The 22,299-nt window shown below is 41.6% G+C and overlaps 1 protein-coding gene across 1 annotated transcript in view; it reads left to right on the top strand.

Moving 5' to 3' along the window:
* The first annotated feature begins 226 nt into the window (after positions 1-226).
* The window catches only part of nit2 (nitrilase family, member 2), a 32,615-nt gene continuing 10,542 nt past the window's right edge, over positions 227-22,299 (top strand). Inside the window, exons 1-7 of the mRNA XM_072260130.1 lie at positions 227-342; positions 9,300-9,418; positions 9,987-10,107; positions 11,953-12,041; positions 18,889-18,982; positions 20,112-20,186; positions 20,896-20,974. Of these exons, the coding sequence (XP_072116231.1) occupies positions 312-342; positions 9,300-9,418; positions 9,987-10,107; positions 11,953-12,041; positions 18,889-18,982; positions 20,112-20,186; positions 20,896-20,974 (608 nt within the window). The 5' untranslated portion in view covers positions 227-311. The remainder of the gene's footprint in view (positions 343-9,299; positions 9,419-9,986; positions 10,108-11,952; positions 12,042-18,888; positions 18,983-20,111; positions 20,187-20,895; positions 20,975-22,299) is intronic.

The following is a 22,299-nucleotide window of genomic DNA, read 5'->3' as shown; positions in this document are numbered from 1 at the left end:
GAACCCCAAAACCATCTATAGGATTCTTTGGGTCATTCTACCATAATTTCTAAGAGTAAATTGTTACTGCTGCTGGAAGTAAGTTCTGTTCTAAACGAATCACATCTATCAGATTTTAAACACTGCGCGGTCCATGTGGTCCAATTAGCTTCGGATCTGCTCGCAGTTGCTGGCGGTACCTGTAGTTTCACTGACAGAGCGGACTACAAATCCCGAGCAGCGCGTCGCTGTCTTCCGGGGTGTGACAAGCTCCAGGGGCAGGAGGAGGAAAGATCGGGGTTCTCTGTTTTGTGCATTTGCAAACTTGCTTCATGTCTGACAACATGCCAGGAGCGATGACAAGTAAGTTATTCCGAAACCTTAACTATAGATGCTGGCGATTGCTTTTATTTTGTTATGCCCATAAATTGGAAGTCATTCTACACAGAACGGCGTTCTTATGTGCTGCGCACTTTCCCGTCTATCAGATTCGTTAATTTTTAAGCAAGGGTAACCTTGCAATCATTTGGGTTAATCTATGCAAATACAAACTCATCTGATTTCGAAAAGTGACTTAAAATGGTTAATTATAGTTTAAAGTTTTTTATATGGACGGTTTATATGGTTTTTTATTAGTCGTTGTAATTCGAATGCTGTACTTCGGTTTGGTTAGATTGTCTTGGTGCTGTCAATCGGTTCGGATTTTATGTCTTTCTGGTGATACAGTAGTTACAGGGAGATTTTAGGTGGCTGGTATTACTATTGCTGGTGCACCCTGTAGTATTTAGAGAATGAGTGACGTAAAGGGTGGAGAGGAGAAATATTACTGGTGTACACATGGGTTATAAAGACTGTGTGAGATAGGGGTGGAGAGGAGAAATATTACTGGTGTACACATGGGTTATAAAGACTGTGTGAGATAGGGGTGGAGAGGAGAAATATTACTGGTGTACACATGGGTTATAAAGACTGTGTGAGATAGGGGTGGAGAGGGGAAATATTACTGGTGTACACATGGGTTATAAAGACTGTGTGAGATAGGGGTGGAGAGGAGAAATATTACTGGTGTACACATGGGTTATAAAGACTGTGTGAGATAGGGGTGGAGAGGAGAAATATTACTGGTGTACACATGGGTTATAAAGACTGTGTGAGATAGGGGTGGAGAGGAGAAATATTACTGGTGTACACATGGGTTATAAAGACTGTGTGAGATAGGGGTGGAGAGGAGAAATATTACTGGTGTACACATGGGTTATAAAGACTGTGTGAGATAGGGGTGGAGAGGAGAAAAAAATGTATTACAGTACTGGTGTACCCGTAGATTATAGAGAATGGATGAGATAGGGGTAGAGAAGAAAAATAAATTATTAACTGGCGTAGAAATAAAAAATGTGTGAAATAGTGGTAGAGAGGAAAAATTGCGAAATAATGTCTTTTGTGTGTCCTTGCTTAAACGAAACTGCCAGTTTTGCTAGGCTTGCAATCCATGAAGCCACCCCCACCTCTTCTGTCCAAGAGTACTGGATAAAAATTGCAGAAGTGGGCTGCCAAGGTCTCTCCATACACTACTTAGGTCATGCCTACTTCCAGAATCTGTTTCGGGCTGACTAACTTTTCAAACCTACTTGGCCCTCTCTCCTCCTTCTCTCTTTTTCCATTCCCCGTTCTGTCTCCCCTCTCACCTCCCCATCACCTCTCGTTCTTCCATGGTCTGCACCCCTTTCCAATCAGATTGCTTCTTCTTTGGCCCTTCACCCCTTCTACCTATTACCTCCCAGCTTCTTACTTCATCCCACTCACCTTCCCTCTCACCTGGATTCTTGTACACTTTCCCCTCCCTTCCACGTTCTTATTTTGGCTTCTTTACCCTTCCTTTCCAGTCCTGGTGAAGGGTCTCAGCCCGAAACACCAACTGGCTATTTCCCTCCATGGTTTCTGCCTGACATGCTGAGTTACTGCAGCACTTTGTGTGTGTGTGTGTGTGTGTGTGTGTTGCTGTGGCATGGGGCCAGGTGGCACAGCATACCCTGCAGTGACTTTTTGCTGTCCCTGTAGAGCCATGAGTTCTCAGCCTGATATCAACATTTAAACTTGATACTAGTTGATGATCATGGGGGGATTGAGCCATTGTCTTCACCCCGAGCACCAGGCCCTCCCCTCTCATTCTTCCACTTTATCCACCATTACGTGTTGAAGATGACCATGAATAATGACCTATTCTGAGTACATTGGAAGCAAGAGGTTAGCTAAGTAGAGGCCAGAGGGATAATCTATGTGGGGAGCTAAGGGATATGAGTGAGATCAGTATTGTGTATATTCCTGCTACACAACAGGAAGGACGTGGAATCAATAGGGAGAGTGTGGAAGAGATTCACCAGCATGTTACCTGGAATGGAGGTTCTAGCTATAAGGAGAAGTTGGACAGATTGAATTTTTCTCATTGGAACGTTGGGGGCTGAGGTGAAAAATTATGAGGGGCATCCATGGAACTGAATAGAGTAGACTAGAACAAGAGGTCACAGATATACGGTGAGAAGGGTAAAATTAACTAAGGTTTGAGGGGAAAGTTCTTCACACTGATGGTGGTCGTTCACCTAGAGCGAGCCACCAGTGGCATTTGGACTGGTACAAAGATAGGAAGGATGAGGAAGAATATAAGCCTAATGAAGTCAAATGGGATCGAGTTGGCATGGACGAAGTGCGCCTTAGAGAGATATCTTGGTTCTGTGCGATTTTATGATTCTGAGTTAGCAACCAAGCAAAAGCTTATTTGATCTAAGCACAGCTTCCCAAAGCTGAAGGCCACGTAATTCAGAAACTTTTACAGTATCTCCACAATAGATGATAGCATAGTGGTTACCGCAATTGCTTTGCAACACCGGCTATCACGGGTCAGGGTTCAAACAAGTTTGAAGGGGTTTGTATGTTCGTGTGGGTTTCCTCTGAGAGCTCCAGTTTCCTCCCACAGTCTGAAGATGGACTGTGTGGTTAGGGTTAGTAAGTCATGGGCATGCTACGTTGGCATCAAAAGTGTGGCAGCACTGGGTGCCTTCAGCACAATCCTCGCAGATTTGATTTGACGCAAACAACGCATTCACTGTATGGTTCAATATTTCAATGCAGATGTGATAAATAAAGCTAATCTTTTCTTTTCTCCACACTCACCCATCCCATTCTCGATAACCCCCGAGTGGAGCAGCAATAGTGATACCAATCATCTAAAACCTGCCATTAGAACTTTCATCCCTGTATGGCCTTGTACTGCCGCCCTTCAGTGAACACTGACTCTCCTACACCCATTTTGTCTGCACACGTACACTATCACACTCTGGAGTTCCTTCCCGAGTTTCTATCTCATCAAACAGTGTGGAAACAGGCCATTCAGCCCAACTCATTCATACTGACAACTGGGCACGCTTCTGCATTCACCCCATCACCTAGCATTTGGTCTATAGCCCTCGATGGCTAAGGATTTCAGTGTTCATCAGGACACTTCTTAAAGGCAGTCAACAACCCGTCTTCAGCCACTCTCTCAGCCGAGGTGTCAGGTACATAGTATTCTCTGGGTGGAGAAGATCTCTCTAATATCCCCTCTGATTTTGTTCCCCTTCACCCTAAACCTATGTCCACTAGTTTTATCTATTAATGAAATGGGCACAGTCCACCCTCTTTATATCTCTCGTATTTTTGTGTATACTCCAGTCTTTTCTCCTCTTAACCTCCTTTGTATCAACAAGAGCAGATCTAGTTTCCTCAGTCTGCTCTGAACTGAACTGCTCCATCCCAGGCAATGTACTGGTAAATCTCCAGTGGACCCTCTCCAGTGCCATCACATCCTTCCTGGAGCTTGGTGACCAGAACTGTACGCATTACTCCAGCTGAGGTCTAACTAACATTTTATAATCTCCCTACTTCTGCATTCAGTGCCCCATCTAATGAAGGTCAATATGCCTTCCTAACCTCAGCACAACGCCTTACAGTACCAGTGACCCGGGTTCGATTCTCACTGCTGCCTATAAGGAGCTTGTACATTCTCCCCATGACTGTGTGGGTTTCCTGTGGGTGCTCCAGTTTCCTCAAAGAGGTGCCGGATGATTGATGAATGAGGCATTGTGAATTGTTGTGGGGTGAGACAGTCACGGAGGCTGGATTAAATTGGGCTCAAAAGGCTGCAGGGGCCAATTCTGCACTCTATCTCAGGAAATAAATCGATAAATTAAAAAAAAAAATTCCTTCCATATTGCCTTTTCTCTTTGGAGCGACGGAGGATGAGAGGTGACCTGATAGAGGTGTATAAGATGATGAGGGGCATTGATTGTGTGGATAGTCAGAGGCTTTTTCCCAGGGCTGAAATGGCTAACACGAGGGGGCACAGTTTAACAGAAGTAGGCACAAAGGGGATGACAGGGATAAGTTTTTCACACAGGGAGTGGTGGGTGCGCTGCCGGTGAAGGCGGTGGAGGCAGATACAATAGGGTCTTTTAAGAGAGTCTTAGGTACATGGGGCTTGGAAAACTAGAGGGCTATGCGGTAGGGAAATTCTAAGCAGTCTCTAGAGTAGGTTACATGGTCAGCGTAACATTGTGGGCTGAAGGGCCTGTAATATGTTGCAGATTTCTATATTCCATGTTCAGATCTACACCCAAGACATTCACATCAGAATCAGGTTTATTATCACTGGCATGTGTCATGAAGTTTGTTAACTTAGCAGCAGCAGTGCAATGCAATACATAATATAGAAGAAGAAAAAAAGTAATAAATCAATTACAGTATATGTATGTTGAACAGATTAAAAACCATGCAAAAAAACGAGAATAATATGTAATTAAAAAGTGAGGTAGTGTTCATGGGTTCAATGCCCATTTAGGAAGCAGATGGCAGAGGGGAAGAAGCTGTTCCTGAATCGCTGAGTGTGTGCCTTTAGGCTTCTGTACCTCCTTCCTGATGGCAACTGTGAGAAAAGGGCATGTCCTGGGTGCTATTTGTAACATATGTAACAAATAGCCAGGTCCCAGTACCCATCCTTGTGGGAGACTACTAGCCTCCGGAATCGAAATGCAGAAAACAATTCTCCACCATCAACCTCTGTCTCATTCTACCGAGCCGGTTTTGGATCCAGTTTGCCAACTTGCCCTGGATTCCTTGGGCCCCAACCTTTTGAACCAGGCTCCCATGTGCTACTTGTCAAAGGCTGTGCTGAAGTTCATGCAAATGACATCTACTGCCCTGTTCTCCTCGATATGTTTTGTTACCTCGTCAAAGAATCCAGTCAAATGTATCACGCAGGATGTGCCCTTGACAAAGGCATGTTGGCTATTTCTGATTAACCCCTGTCTTTTCAAGTGATCGTTAATCATCACCCTCAAAACTTTTTCCAGTATCTTCCTTACTCTGCTGTTAGGCCAACGGGCTTGTGGGTACCAGGCTTTTCCTTGAATCCTTCTTATTTCTTTCTCCCCTCTCAGAACTTCCTTCAAGTTTTCCCTTTAATCAAGTTTCAACTGTCTGTTCTTTAACCGAGAATTAATTGTCCCTATGAAACATCTTGGGAGATTTTTTTCTGTGTTAGGTAAGCTTTATAAGTGTAATTTATTGTTAATGCAGGACTGTGCAAAAGTCTTCAGCATATACTGTATATAGCTTGGGAGCCTAAGATTTTTACACAGTACTGTAGCCACTTTATGTATTGTATTGTACTGCTGCCGCAGAGAAAAAACAGATTTCGTGACATATGTGAGTGATGATAAACCTGATTCTGATATGGGTCTCTTTTGTGGGCTGAGAGTGGGAAGGGGGCAGGGAGAGGGTAATCCTGATTGGGAGAAGGGGAAGGGAGAAGGGAGGGAGCGGGAAGCACGAGGGAGACATTCTGTAATGATCAGTAAACCATTTGTTTGGAATGAAATGTCTCAGGGCTGGGGTGTTTCTGCACCGCATCAGCCCCCCCCTTCTCTGCAACCTGTCCCACACGCCACCTGTGGCTCTCCACCCTCGCCATTCCCAACATCCTTTGTTCCCGCCAGATTTATGAGCTTGCTCTCCTCTCCATGTTGACAAATACAGCACGGTGCCAAGTCTCATATCTAGCTGGAGTGCACAGGACTTTTGTACAGTACTGTATCTAAGAAAACATATGATGGCATTGGAGAGGTACCAGAGAAGGTTCATAGTCATAGTCATATTGATCCCGGGGGAAATTGGTTTTCGTTACAGTTGCACCATAAATAATAAATAGTAATAAAACCATAAATAGTTAAATAATAATATGTAAATTATGCCAGGAAATAAGTCCAGGACCAGCCTATTGGCTCAGGGTGTCTGACCCTCCAAGGGAGGAGTTGTAAAGTTTGACGGCCACAGGCAGGAATGACTTCCTATGACGCTCTGTGTTGCATCTCGGTGGAATGAGTCTCTGGCTGAATGTACTCCTGTGCCCACCCAGTACATTATGTAGTGGATGGGAGACATTGTCCAAGATGGCATGCAACTTGGACAGCATCCTCTTTTCAGACACCACTGTCAGAGAGACCAGTTCCATCCCCACAACATCACTGGCCTTACGAATGAGTTTGTTGATTCTGTTGGTGTCTGCTACCCTCAGCCTGCTGCCCCAGCACACAACAGCAAACATGATCGTATTGGCCACCACAGACTCGTAGAACATCCTCAGCATCGTCCGGCAGATGTTAAAGGACCTCAGTCTCCTCAGGAAATAGAGACGGCTCTGACCCTTCTTGTAGATAGCCTCAGTGTTCTTTGACCAGTCCAGTTTATTGTCAATTCATATCCCCAGGTATTTGTAATCCTCCACCATGTCCACAATGATTCCAGGAATGAAAGGGTCAATGTACAAGGCGCGTTTGATGGCTCTGAGACGGCACTCAGTGGTGTTGAGAAGAATGAGGGGAGATCTCATTGAAATCTATCAAACGCTGAAAGGCCTAAACAGAGCAGATATGATGTTTCCTGTAGTGGGGGAGTCCCTTAATTGCTTTTTACTTGATTCCAGTCACAATATTCAATCATTTCTAGACACGTCACAGAACCATAATCAAGCAAAATATAATAGACGTGAAGCCAGAGGGTAGACCAGAGGAAACCCATGCAGTCACAGGGAGAACTTACAAGCTGCTTCCAGGCAGCAGTGGGAATCGAACCCTGATCGGTGATCAGCACTGTAACAGTATTATGTTCAGGTATTACTAGCTCCAGCTATCATTTTGGGGCAGCACGTAAATATTTATATGAGCCACTGCAGTGATCGATATTGGTGACTGATAGGCAAGTGGGATTTGTTGGATGTTATGACATCAGTCTGAATGGCAATTAATCTTTGAATGACCTTATTAAATTTTATGGATTTAAATAATTACAAACCCAGCCTTTAACAGCTGAGTTAAGAGCTTGTTGCTGATGTGATTTAACATAGCAGCGTATCCCATTCACAATGTGAACAGCATCATGATATATTTGCTGGTAATTGTACAAAAAGAAATGCCTCTGACATGCAGTGGAGTGATGCCACAGGTTGTTAAAAGTTGGTCTTTTCTGAATTAGTGTTGTAGCTAAAAATCCCACCCTAATCTCCCCAATTCCCTGGCCAGCAAAAACCAAGTTCTAGTGTTTATTTCAGTTAAGCCTATGTTTATTTCAGTTCCTGGACTGGGGTGAAGCTAACCCTACCTTAGCTGGATATTATGCACAATATACTATTGGTATCTTTATGAAACACTATCAAAATCAAGGGTAATTTCTCAGATTGAAAAAGTGCAGCTTTCATTGGTGAAACCGCAGGTGGATGTAGTTATTTTGAATTTTTGGAAGGTTTTTGTTAAGATCTCACAGAAGAAATTTAGTTGGTCCACAAGATTAGAATACATTAAATTCAGGGTAATTACTGACATGGATTGGGAATTAGTTGTTGGACAGAAAGAGTGGGAACAAGCCGTTAGTTGTCAGATTGGCATGATGTAACTTGCGGAGTAAAGTGCTTGGTCCCAACTATTTTTATTTAGAGATACAGCACTCGTTACCCAATGAGCCCGTGCCGCCAAATCACACCGATGTGACAAAATTAACCTACTGCCCCGTGCGCCTTTGGAATGAGGGATCCAGAGCGCACAGAGGAACCAGGCTTACTCACGGGGAGAACGCGGCAGAACTGAACCCAGGTTACTGGCACTGTAGCGATTCAGGAACAGCTTCTTCCCTTCTGCCGTCTAATTTCTAAATGGCCATTGAACCCATGAACACTACCTCACTACTTTTTTATTTCTGTTATTTTGCACTACTTAGTTTATTAATTTATAGACTATATATACTTAATGTAACTCAGTTTTTTTTCTCTCTATACTTATTTGGTATTTCATTTGTACCACTGCTGTAAAGTTAACTAATTCGACAACGTATGTCGATGATATTAAATCTGATTCTGTAACGGTGTTAAACTGATACCACACTATCATGCCTCCTCCCCATTCTCAACCTTCATCAGCTATTTGGCTGAGGGGACCAAATGTCATATTTTCAGTTTTGCTCATCAAAACTTTTGAGCATGGAGAACATGTGCAAAAACATATGGATAGGCTGAGTGAATAGGTCAGAAAATGCAGATGGAATATCAATGTGGGGAAAAAATGTGAGATAATCCAGTTCGATACACGCAGCAGAAAAGCAAGAGAACTGGTAAGAGATTGGGTACCATTGATCTTCAAAGGAAGCCAGGTCTGTTTGTACAAAGTCACAGGTATAGCAAGCAGGTAGGAGGGCAGACGTCAACCTTATAATGAGAGGATTTGGATACTGGAGTAAGGAAGTTTTGTTGCAATCGCATAAGGCCTTTGTGAGCAAGTTCTAGACAAGAAGACACAGTTTCAGAATAAAGGATAAATTGTTTAGATTGGATTACTTTATTATTCTACACACCAGGGTGCGGCAACATTCCTTGTTGACGTGAACCTCACAGATTAAATCATTCACATGGAGAATTGAGATGAGGAGAAATTTCCTCACTCACTCTGGTAAGTGTTTGGAATTCTCTATTCCAGCGAACTACGGAGGATCAAAAAGGAGGTTTGCTTGATTTCACTACATAAAGGAAATCAAGGGAGATGGGGATGAAACTGGAAGATGGCAGAGGAAGATGATCACCTGCCATTAGTGGGGGAGGCTCAAGTGCAGATGGCCCATTCCTGCTCCCTTTTCTAACATTCTTGTGTGGCAACGATTCCAAGAAAGTTGGCAATTCTGGTGACACAGATTTGTTATGGACATGTCATTTATTAACAGATGTTTGTTGTCTGGTGTTTTGTTCCTAGAATTCCGACTGGCCCTCGTCCAGCTCATGGTGTCACCCCTGAAAGCCAATAACCTCAGTAGAGTTGGGCAGTTTGTGAAAGAAGCGGCTCTGAAGGGAGCAAAGGTTGTTGCCCTCCCTGTAAGTAATGGAAATAACGTACCTGTTCCCATTTCCTGTTATAGAGTCGGGTCATAGAAAAGTGCAGCACAGAGTGTAACACGCCGTTGCATAATTTAATCCTTACCATCAGTGACAACATAACTTGCATTGGTCTGAAGTGAGAATATTTGCTGATTGTAGAGAATGTTTTCACTAATCTACACAACAGGTAGGGATTATAGCTGCGTTGATGAGTTAAGGTCCTGGCTTACGTAAGCCTTTAGTGGGCCAGATGCCTTTGTCCCACTTCATCTTGTATACAAATGGAAAGTTTGATAAAATGAGGGCTAATATTTATGTTGTGGAAATGCCACCAAAAATGAAAAGATAATTCAATCCACGAGTTCAAATTGTTGATAGGCTGAGGTTTTCTTTTGAGCATAATGGCATCCTTCAGATTCTTTCACTGTGATGCACCCTTGTTATATTATCTTCTTCCACAAGTACATTACAGTGGCTTTGAACAAAATTCAGATAATGATTGCTCGTCCTTGATTTTTTATTCTGAACCCCTGAATTTAGAGATTCTCTGTCTCTTAAATTACAGGAATGTTACAATTCTCCCTATGGAACAAAATATTTCCCTGAGAATGCAGAAAGGATCCCTGGAGAGTCGACACAAATATTATCTGAAGTAGCAAAGGAGTATAATGTTTATCTTATTGGTGGTATGTATGGGATCTCTGCCTGAAAGTTTATTTCAAACTGACAAAAAAATCAAACCGCTGTAATTGCTTTATTCCATCTTGTGAAACAGCTTAAAACTCATACTAATAGAGGTGTGAAGCACAATACTTTTTACATGGTTAAAGCTCTGAAGATAACCTAATGCTTCATGGAAATTAGAACCGAACTTGGTATAAGGCACTCTCTGTGTCTTTTTGAGGGAGTGATGGAGGAGGCGGGTGCGTCTTGGGGGATAAGTATGGCACCAAGATATCCCATATGTCTTTATTACACCCGCTATTGTTTCAAGGTTCAAAGTAAAATTTATTATCAGAGCACATACAACCCTGAGATTCTTTTTCCTGCAGGCATACTCAGCAAATCTATGGAACTGGAACTGTAAACAGGATCAATAGACAACAAACAGTGCAAATGCAGATAATGAATAAATAGCAATAAATAACAAGAGCGTAAAAGGACAATATGTAAGAGTTCTTAAAGTGAGACCATCGGTTGTTGGAACACCAGAAATAGAATGAGTGTAGTTATCCTCTCTTGTTCAAGAGCCTGAAGTTTAATTTTTAGATTATGAAGACACGCAGTCCTCTTTTATTGTCATTTAGTAATGCATGCATTAAGAAATGATACAATAAATCCTCCGGTATGATATCACAAAACACAGGACAGACCAAGACTGAAAAAACTGACAGAACCACATAATTATAACATATAGTTACAACAGTGCAACAATACTATAACTTGATGAAGAAGTCCATGAGCACAGTAAAAGTTCAAAGTCTCTCAAATGTCCCACATCTCATGCAGACGGGAGAAGGAAGAAAAACTCTCCCTGCCATGCCCGACCACAATCCGTCTCTGAGTCATCCGAAAACTTCGAGCCTCTGATCAGCTCTCTGACACCAAGTACTCAGCGCCATCTCTGTCCGAACGATTCGACCTCAATCTCGGTTGCCAACAGCAGGCAAAGCCGGGGATTTTGAGGCCTTCCCTCCGAAAGATTCCCGATTGCGCAGTAACAACAGCAGCGAACTGGCGTTTCAGAAATTTCTCCAGATGTTCCTCTGTGCTTTCACGTCTGTCTCCATCAAATCAAAATTGTCCACGGCCCCTATTTAACGGACACAATATCATTTTTCACTGGAGGGCTGCTCACATGTGGCGCGCTGCTCTCTCTCCTCCCGCCCTTCTAATGTGTATAATAAGATGTCACATTCCCATATCGACCACAAGTGATTGCTGTGTTTTTAGTTGCATGAATTATATGACTGATTTTGCTCTACATGTGCATGAGATACATGCCTAACAATATCATGTTTTATTAAAAATAACTCTCATATAAGGTTTTCATCTGTATCACAATTTGCCAAGATGTTCAATTCACAACTGAAGGCAAGGCTCATGACAGGATTTGAGGAGATAATGCATTTGACCTTTCTGATTGTTGAAGCTTCAACTGGATATGAGAAGATAATTCAAGTCTGATGGTTTAAGATGAAAGCGTAATCTATGCCTCATCTGAAAGAGATCAGAGAGTTTCTCTGGAAATTAGCACCAGAAGATATATTTACAGAATATATCCTCACTGTTTTCTTTTGATGTTGTGGTATGTGACAACAATCAGTGTATTTTGGGATGTCCTATAAATGACTTATAAAAACAGATGTATTCATATTCATATTTTTAACTGGACAAAATTATTATTTGTTATTTAGTTTAAGAGGAAAAGATAGGGCAATTTGTTCTAGAAGAATTGTCTAGAAGAAGTGAAGCAATGCATTGTGTTTACATTAGAACCTGGGAACTAATTCCCTTTGTTGTTCCTGCAGGCTCTATCCCAGAGGAAGAGAACGGCAAGCTGTACAACACCAGCACTGTGTTTGGACCCAATGGATCCATGCTGATGAAATACCGCAAGGTCGAATTTTTAAAGTAGTTTACAATGAATGTGTAACACATTGGATCGGAAGATTTTCCTTTTGACTGATTTTCCTTTTAAGCTGATGAGAGCTTTTTTTTTCAAAGGTTCATTTATTATCAGAGTATGCAACTCTAAGATTCCTCTTCTCCAGATAGCCACGAAACCAAGAAAGAAAAGAATGGCAGCACGATTATCAACCACCAAACCCCTCCTCCCCACACAATAAATAAACAAAAAGGGAACCCCCCTCCCCCAATCTCCTTCCCTCACACACAAAAAAAAACACAATACAAAAAACTTGTAAGTCTGGAAAAAAAAAGTCTATAGTCCAAGTCCATATTCAAAACTCAGATAACTTGGGTAACATTCTCCGGCCACTACAGCAGGCCTTTTTCTCTCTGGCATGGAGTGATCCCACCAGTGATCAAAAGGCAGTCTCCCCTCTTCAATAGCAGAGTGATCCTCTAATGATCAAAAGGCAGGCAGCCGATGCTCACCTTGATGTTTCATTCCCGTTTGCCTTGATGTTTCAATCTCCCGCGTCGTTCTAATCGGCAAACCGTAGAAGCTTTAATCAGCAAAATGGAATCAGACATCAACTCACAGCTTTCTCTACACAAAATTCCAAATTCAAATGATGTTAAGCAGTCTCCACCCATCTTTCACCCCATGTCATGGCATTAGTTTTGCTCCTCCACCCAATAAAGCAAAAATTATGAGTGGAGGGCCTCATTCAGTTTCACGTTAGTAACTTGGCTTGATGCTCTATTATCGGAGGCAATTTCTTGTCTCTGGTAGATTTTCTTTATGCCCTGAGGAGATTTTCCTGAAATCATTGTAAAGGTAGATGTTTCAGATGCAGATTTAATATCACTGGCATATGTCATGAAATTTGTTGTCTTTGCAGTAGCAGTACAATGCAATACATAATAATAGAAAAAAACAATTACAGTAAGTATATATAAATTGTTAAATAATTAATGCAAAAATAGAAATAAAAATATAGTGAGGTAGTGTTCATGAGTTCAATGTCCATTCAAAAATTGGAACGCAGAGAGGAAGAAGCTGTTCCTGAATCACTGAGTGTGTGCCTTCAGGCTTCTGTACCTCCTTCCTGAAGGTAGCAATGAGAACCAGGCATAACCTGGGTGAGGGGGTTCCTTAATGATGGATGCCATCTTTTTGAGGCGTCGTGCCTTGAAGATGTCCGGATACTTCCTGCAAATAATGTGAAAAAACTAGCATTTCAAATGAAAACAGTATATAGGTTGGAGTTATCCATCAGGTTAGGCAATACATGTGACGGAAAAAGCAGGGTTATTAATACAGGTCAATGACTTTCCATCCAAAGTAGATTTATCCTGCAACAGGAGCTGAGAAATTTTTCCTCCTGAAGTACCCCCTTCGACCACATCAATGAATAGTATTTAACAAAAAAAATTGCAGAGTTGTTCTTGCACAAATAATGTAGGCACAGTTTGGTCATTTTTGACCTGTTGCAGATACTTAGAGTAAACAAAATATTTTTATTAACTGTGTGAAAACTATGTCAAACCCAGAATATCTCCCTGAGGAAATAAGACAATTACGCATGACGTTCCTACAGAATGGCTACAAGGTGAAGGAAATCAATCGGGCCCTTAAAAGGGCTGACGGTAAAACCAGAAAACCTAACAACGAGAATGAACCTGTCACTGCCCCCTGCCTTCCCTGTATTTCCACGGTTCCTGCAAGGATCACCAGGATCCTGAAGAAATACTGGATTAGTATCCACAAACCCTTAAGGAAGCTCAGGTCACAGTTTATGCAGGTCAAAGATGATCTAGGACTGGAGTCGACTGGTGTTTACTGGGTTTTATGTGAATGCGGAGCAGCGTATACTAGTCACACAGGACACACGGTGGAAACCTGCATCAAGGAGCACAGGAGGTGTATCTGTTTGGGTTACCCTGAGAAATCGGCAGTAGCAGAACACTGTATTCGCAATGTCCATAGGATTGACCTCGACAGCACAAAACTACTGTGCCACACCGATGGCTTTTGGGACTGCCTGGTAAGGGAAGCCATTGAAATAAAACTAGAGGAAAAGAATCTTAACTAAGACGAAGGTCTTGCTCTGAGTAAGAACTAGAATTCGATTGTAATCAAGGTGGGAGGGTGGAAACTTGATTGGATAAGGACTAACCAATTAGGAGGTACGGACTACGGGGGTATAAATACCACTGGACTAGACATACCCAGGCATCATCCCTGAAGAAGATTGCAAAGTTCATCATCAAAACGTTGATTATAATACCAGTAGGTTGTTTATTCATCATATTTAAAGGGTGTTTCTTTAGCAGGGAGATCTTAAAGACATTTTAAAACATTTCCAATAATGAATTCGCATTACTTAAATACAAAGGGACATATATAATCAGTACCTGGGGATTGAAGTGAATTAATGGTAAACCCAAACTATTACCTTTAGAAAATGCAGAGATGTTTACCACTGCATGTCTGTATATGTATAGGAAGCTCTAAGTCAGGTACAGGTCACCCCAAGATAAGGGATGGTAGAGTAACAATCCCCCAATTATATTGTAAAGAATAGTATCAAAAACACAGCAAGACTGATAATAAAAAACTGTTCTTAAAAATGGAGAAAGACATCGGAAAATACAGCATAGTATGAGCCCCTCGGATAATCCTATTCCATAGCCAATCTAACCCATCTCTCCTACAAACCCCATGACCCTCCATATTTTTACGTCCATGTACCTATCTGTCGGGCACCAAATCTATTAAGTGGCCCTAATGTTTCAGCTTCTATCACCAACCCTGGCAGTATAAGAGAAAAAGTAGCTCTGACATCTACCCTGAACTATCCTCCACTCACCTTAAAAGGATGTCCTCTGGTATTGACCTCTGCCAGCCTGGGAGAAAGACACTTGTCTGTGCACTCTTTCTGTTCCACAGATAATCTTATACACCTCTGTTGCACTAAAGAGAAAAGCCCTATCTCGCTCAACCTTTTGTCGTAACACATGCTCTCTAATCCAGGCATCATCTTGATAAATCTCCTCTGCGCTCTCCCTAAAGTTCCACATACTTCCTATATTGAGGCAGCCAGAACTGGAAACAAAAATACAGTGAGGTTTAACAAGAGTTTTATAAAGCTGCAACATTATCTCATAGCTCTCGAATTCAGTCCCTCAATGAAGGCCAGCACACCATACACCTTCTCAGCCACCCTATCAACTTGTGCAGTAACTCTGAGGATCTGTGGTCTTGGATCCCAAGAACCCTCTGTTCCTCCAGGTTGCTAAGAATCCTGCCATTAACTTGTACTCCTTCTTCAAATTTGATCTTCCGAGACCACTTTACACTTCTCCGGTTTGAACTCCATCTGCCACTTCTCTGCCCAGCTCTGTATTCTATCTATATCCTGTTGTAACCTACAGCAACTTTCTACACCATCCATAACACTTCCAACCTTTGTGTTATCTGCATATCTATTAACTCGATCTTCCACTTCCTTATTCAAATCGCAAAAAGCACGGTCCCACAACTGTGGAACACCACTAGTCAGCGATCTCAATGCAGAATATGCCTCTTCTCTGGGCAGCACAGTGTGGGTGCGTAACGCTTTACAATGCTAGCGACCTGTGTTCAGTACCACCGCTGTCTGTAAAGAGTTTGTATGTGGGTTTCTGATAAATGTCCCTGATGGATGGTAGGGAGACCCCTATGACCCTCTCAGCTGTTCTCACAGTCCTTTGCAGGGACTCCCGATGTGATGCCCGACTGCTCCCACACCAGATAAAGATGCAACTTGTCAGGATGCTTTCAAAGGTCTCCTGCAAAATGCAGTTACGTTGGAGGGCGGGAGGGATATGGAAGAGCCTTACTTGCCTCGATCTTCTTAGAAAGTGGAAGCAGTGCTGGGCCTTTTAGTTCAGGGAGGTGATATTAGGGGACCAGTTGTGGTCATCCGTGATGTGAACAGATTATGTATACATCATTAACCTGTTCTGTCACTTACTTGAAATCTCAGTCAGGCTTATGAGACGCGACCTGCTCTTCAAAGCTGTGCTGACTATTGCTAATAAGACTGTGCCTCTCCAAATGTATGTAAATCCGTTTCCATTGGTTTGCCCACAACTGATGTAAGACTGACTGGTCTGTAAGTCCCAGGACTACCCTTATTACGCTTGTTAAACAAAGGAGCAAGGTTTGCTGTCCAAGCCTCTGGTGCAACTCGTGCAGCCGGAGAGGACGTCAGTATTCCAGCAATCTCTTCTTGCATCCCCTAGTGACATGGGATTAGAGGGGGACTAGTTCTGCTGCTCGTAGGAACAAACTTATGTATGTTTGTCAGACTTGTCTGGAAACACGTTCATATGTAAGGATGTCCGTAAGTTGGGAGTACTCCACCCATGAACAGCCTGCTATAATTCCATGTTTTTTGTTTGCCTTGTCTCTTGAATCTGCAATGTGGACAGAATGCATTCTGTGTCTTTGTTGAAAATGTCCCTACCGATCAAAGCATTGGCAAGCCTATGTAGTAGTTTACCATGTCAATTAGGAAAACAGTTTCAGCAAACATAATTATCTGTTCAAACCCAAATGCTGTCCAAGGTGGTTATGCATTTCTTATCTTTAAAGTTCACTCATCTGGGTGCCAGAGTGTTCTTTTTTCAGTGTAGTACTGTACCTAGGTAGAGCTGGTGGGGGCAGGGTGTAAATATTTGCTCATGTGCCTGTGATACTGATTTCTCAATGATAAAGGGAAATACTGATACAGCAACTGTTATAATTTCTCCCTTTGGTTTGATGCTTGTGACTGCAGTGTATGTAGTGCTTTCTCTGTTATGTGACACACCTGGAATTACTGGGATCTGTGATGCAGCAATATCTAAGTATTTGAACCTCAATAACCATACATTTTTGGATATTTAGCAGCAGAACAAACTGTTTGACTGAATCGGACCATGCTGACAATAACTTTATGTGTTATCCTCTATTTCCCTCTCCCATATAATACATGAATCGACCCCCCCCCATTGCCCCATAAATCCATCTATACTATTCACTTCCTGTGAAGGCAAGTTGTCAGCAATCACTGCATAAAGAAATGTCTTCTTAACTCCCTCTTCCATTCACAGTTTAATACAATTGCTGCAAAGTTGTGGCCACGAGCTGTGTAAGTAATTCTGGTTTATTATTAAGCTTAACTATGACCATAAGACATAGGAGCAGAATTAGGCCATTCAGCCCATTGAGTCTGCTCTGCTATTTCATCATGGCTGATTCCGGATCCCAGTTAACCCTCTACACTTGCCTTCGTGCCACATCCTTTGATGCCCTGACCAAAGAATAAACTATCAACTTTCACTTTAAATGTACCCACGAATTTGGCCTCCATCACAGTTTGTTGCAGAGCATTCCACAGATTCACCACTCTCTGGCTAAAAAAATTCCTCTTCTGTTCTAAAAGGTTGCCTCTCAGTTTTGAGGCTGTGCCCTCTAGTTCTGGATACCCCCACCAGAGGAAACATCCTCTCCACATCCACCTTATCTAGTCCTTTCAACAACTGGTAGGTTTCAATGGGATTCCATACATTCCAGTGATTACAGGCCCAAAGCTGCCAAATGCTCCTCACATGTTAACCCCCTCATTCCTGGAATCATCCTCGTGAACCCCCCCTTGACTCTCTCCAATGACAATACATCCTTTCTGACATATGGGGCCTAAAACTGTTGACAAAGGAATTTATATTCCTTTGGGTTTGGTTTTGTCGAGATTTAGCATTGTTCCAGATAATACTTGATATTCAACTTTTTTTCAGAATTTATCTAAAGTTTTTGGTGTCTTGTTCATCCTACTAATATCATGTTTTCTTTTGAACTTTATAAATCAGCAACAAAGTCTTGAGATCAATGATTGTCACTTATTGTCAGAGATTTTGAGTATTTGAACTCCATAAGCTAAAAAAAGCCTGTGTTGTGTCATGCACTGTCAGACACAATTTTGGAAATGTATCTTCAGTGTCAAATCTATGTGGTATCTATTTTCATTGAAACTATATTTTATGACATTGATATGAAAAAAAAACAGTTTTTAGCAGTAAGTCACTTCCAGCAGTCAAACATAGTCTATCAAGTTTAGGTTTTGGTGAGTGTGCTTTGTGATTTTCATTTTAAATTGTTTGATTATTTCACCAGAAACATTATAATCATTTAGAATATTTTGATTGATGGTGGTACTGGTCTTAGTGCGATACATATTCCTTGAAATAAAAGAGACATTTACCTTGTTGCAAGGTGGTTTAGATCAAAGGTTCTCGAAGTAGATGTATCTGCCCAAGGAGATTTTCAATATATCATTGGGGGAGAGACAGTGTAATGGAAGGTTTGCAGTGTGGCAGTGTCGAGGACTAAATTAGTTGTGCCTCGGCAGAAGAGGGTAAGACTATAAAATATAGGAGCAGAATTAGGCCATTTGGCCCATTGCGTCTGCTCTGCCATTTCATCCAATTTCCCTGTCAGCCCCAGTCTCCTGCCTTCTCCCCTTATTTCTTCATGCCCTGACCAATCAAGAATCAAGTTGAGGGGAGAAGTTGAGAAGATAATGAATTTGCTGGTGAATATCGGGCAGATGGTCAGCAATGGTTCGAACAGTTGGAGAACTACACGCATAGTAGATGTTGTTTCTACAAGCTGAATCACAGCAATGTCAGTGTCCATGAGCTTTAGCAAGCAATCACGGTAACCTAAAAAAGTCATTAACCATTCAAAAAGTTAACTTAAGTTCAACAGTAAGGTTAAAGATCACTGACTCCCTGCTGTTTGTTTGAACTAGATTCACTTGTTTGATATTCATGTTCCTGGGAAAATCCGTTTCCAAGAATCTGAGACGCTTTCCCCCGGTGACTCGTTATGCACCTTTGACACACGTAAGTAAAAAGATGCATGTTCTGATCTGCAATCCATTACAATTACGGAACATTATTATATGTTTATTCTGTATTTAAAATAGAAATGTTGTCTTCAATTAATGTAAGATGCAGGTTAATATCCATTGTTTTTACATTGGATTTTGAGTAGGATTGTTGGGTAGACAAAGAAGTCTCTGTTGTAGATGACAACGGCAGATGTCAAACATTAATCCGCTGTGAATTTTTAAAAGATAACTTTTCAAATAAAATAGAAAGTTAGATCAACATGTTCCAAATCACCAACACAGAAGACCTCAAAGGTGGGTGGCTGGTTCGTGGGCTTGAATGGATGTGCTGCAGAGGGAATGCGATCAGATTAAATGTACCTCTCAAGGGCTCACTGCTTCTCCCAACCTGACAGTCAAACAATCAAACTAAGAGATGTAAGTAATTGTTTTAAAAGCAAACATAGGTACTTGTTTAATTACACATATATTACTAACTATCTCTAAACAACACAATGGAATGTTTCGTGATTAGTTTAAACTCTCCAATTTTCAGCGTAAAACTTAAATTCTTGTTCATATTTTCCGTAATTTAAAATATAACCTGTGGAGATTTTTTTTTACTGTATGTTCCCTCCTCCACACTCCCTAGAACAGGATGCTATAGGCACTCAAGTACCACAGGAAAAAAATCATGGCTCAGGTAAAATGAGCATTTAAAGCTCCTATATCCTGTTCTGTTTTTCCGTAACAATAATCTCATGTTACTTATCTACAAATCTCTTTATGCCTTCTTCCACGCTTTGGCTTTGGGTGAAGTGGGTTGGCTGCATTGCATACTTGCCCCGGGAGTTTAGGAAGATACGGTGCAGAAGCCTGCTTCAAGGACAGTATATTTAAGAACCTACATTCATACTGGCCATGATATATATTTTCATACACATAGATTATAGATGTGGACTTCTCAATACATACCTGTACTTTGTTTATTTATGCATTATTCATTTGTAGATTTTATTCTTGCTTTCCCAAGTTATTGTATGCTATGTGTATTACTGTACTTTATGCCCTGGTCTGGAGTTTATTGTTGAATTACAATAAACTTGACATAACTTGTGTATTAAAATCTCTTTTCTGTACAGCTTGCTGCAAAGTGGGGATCGGAATCTGCTATGACATGAGGTTTGCAGAACTTGCTCAACTTTACGCCAAAAAAGGTCAGTAAATACTGATGTTGTGATAAACAGAATTATTTTCTGTTTTAATACTATTTTCAGTGGAGTGCTGGTGTTATAGATTTTAAATGGAAGGTCCTTCTGCTCTTGGGAATGTAAAAGTTGGAATATTCCTGATTTGTTGATCAACATTTAATCTCAACTCAAAACAGATTATCTAGTCTTTTCTGTTCTTTTCATTCTGAGTGGAGCCTAGCTAGAGATATGTTTTAATTTACACCAATGACCACATTTGAGAAGTATGTTTGGCCCTTCAGCTATTTGGGATCACCTAAAGACGCAAATTGACAGCATAAATGCAATTTGGTTACATTACTAGTCACAGGCTTGAGGTTCATACTTGATATTAATCTTTTTGAAAACAAAACAGTGGTCCTGTAAACTCTGAGCTTGTGATGCAGATCTCTGCCCCTCGCACCTGCCCCCACTCCTGGTTATGCTCTTGCCATCTTTCCGTCTCCTGCAGCCAGCTGGCTAAGGCAGCTCAGTTATAACAGAGCAGGTACAACATCCTGGCCCTGTCCCATCCTGTTACAGGGTGTCAAACTGAAACATTTGTATTTCCTCTCCCCCCGCCCTCACAGAAGTTGCTTGACCTGTTGAGTTGCTCCAGCAAATTGTTTGCTAATAATGTTTGGATGTGTTTTAAAAGTAAATTGGAAATTTTTTTTGTTTTGTCTATGCTCTGCAGGCTGCCAGCTTCTAGTCTATCCAGGAGCGTTCAACATGACAACAGGCCCAGCGCATTGGGAGCTCCTACAAAGGGCAAGGTTAGCAATAGGGAATTTGTGTGTGGACTGTCGATTTAAACCAAAGCAGAAAATGCTGGCATATTCAGCAGGTTAACTTGCATCTGTGGAGTGAGAAATAGTGTTTAGGTAAATGAAATTTAGGATCGCCTATCTAAAATATTAACTTCTTCTCTCCACCGATAGTGCCTGACCTGCTGATTATCCTCAGCATTATTGTTTTTTTTTCAGATTTTCTGCATTGTTTTGCTTGAGACAATATAGATAGTTGACAGATATAATTATGCAAATATTCAACATTAATCTTACTATCTGCCACTTGCACACTAATGTGATATTAATAGCAGTCATTCCCACAAACTCTAGAGATTTTTTTCTTTATTGAGCAAGGCAGATTTACTTAATCTTCTCTCGTCATGATGCAGCTTGATTACCTTCAGTATAGATCATTTTAAACAACTGAGAACACTGGAAAATTAAAACTGAAACTGAAAACTCTTAAAGTCAAATACGCAAACATGAGGAAATCTGCAGATGCTGGAATTTCAAGCAACACACATAAAAGTTGCTGGTGAACACAGCAGGCCAGGCAGCATCTCTAGGAAAAGGTACAGTCGACATTTCGGGCCGAGACCACTGACGAAGGGTCTCGGCCCGGAATGTCGACTGTACCTCTTCCTAGAGATACTGCCTGGCCTGCTGCATTCACCAGCAACTTCTATGTGTGTTGCTTAAAGTCAAATACACACAGTTCTGGCTAATGAAAGCTTTGACATAGGAATTTTGCAACTTCATGAAAAATTTCAGTGAATTTGTAAACGAATTTTGAAGCAAGTTAAGTTTCCATGACCTTATGACAGAAGTTCACAGTTAAGTGTGAGGCGAATCCAGTGTTTGTAGCTGGCCAGTGTATCTGGTGCCTGACTGTACAGTTGTATGCAATCAAGGCCATATACCCAGCGATGCCCTCATCCTGTTGACCACCTTCACGTGTGGCTGCTTCTGGCTTTGTATGAACGGGTACCAGGTACTACTTTATGCAGCGGTTTGTGGAGATAGACCTGGCCCCATTGCCCGCACAGTCCCATCCTTCTGGATGTTGCTACACCACCTTCCCCTTGTGGACGAGTTCTTCCAATCAAATATATTTGGCTACAAGTCCATCAGGCAGTTGCCAGCATGAAATGTCCCGCAGGCACCGCAAGACAGGGACTCCATTGATACTCTGAGATGGTTTCTGTAGTGGTAATTAATAGTGTTAGTCCTAGCCCACTCAGTTAGCCACTTCCACATGGGAGGAGTTCACATACTGTACAAGCAGGGTTGTCTGTAAAGTTCAATTGAAC

This window comes from Mobula birostris, chromosome 6 (assembly GCF_030028105.1).
Source record: "Mobula birostris isolate sMobBir1 chromosome 6, sMobBir1.hap1, whole genome shotgun sequence".
NCBI lineage: Eukaryota > Metazoa > Chordata > Chondrichthyes > Myliobatiformes > Myliobatidae > Mobula > Mobula birostris.
This window is presented reverse-complemented; position numbering and strand designations above follow the sequence as displayed.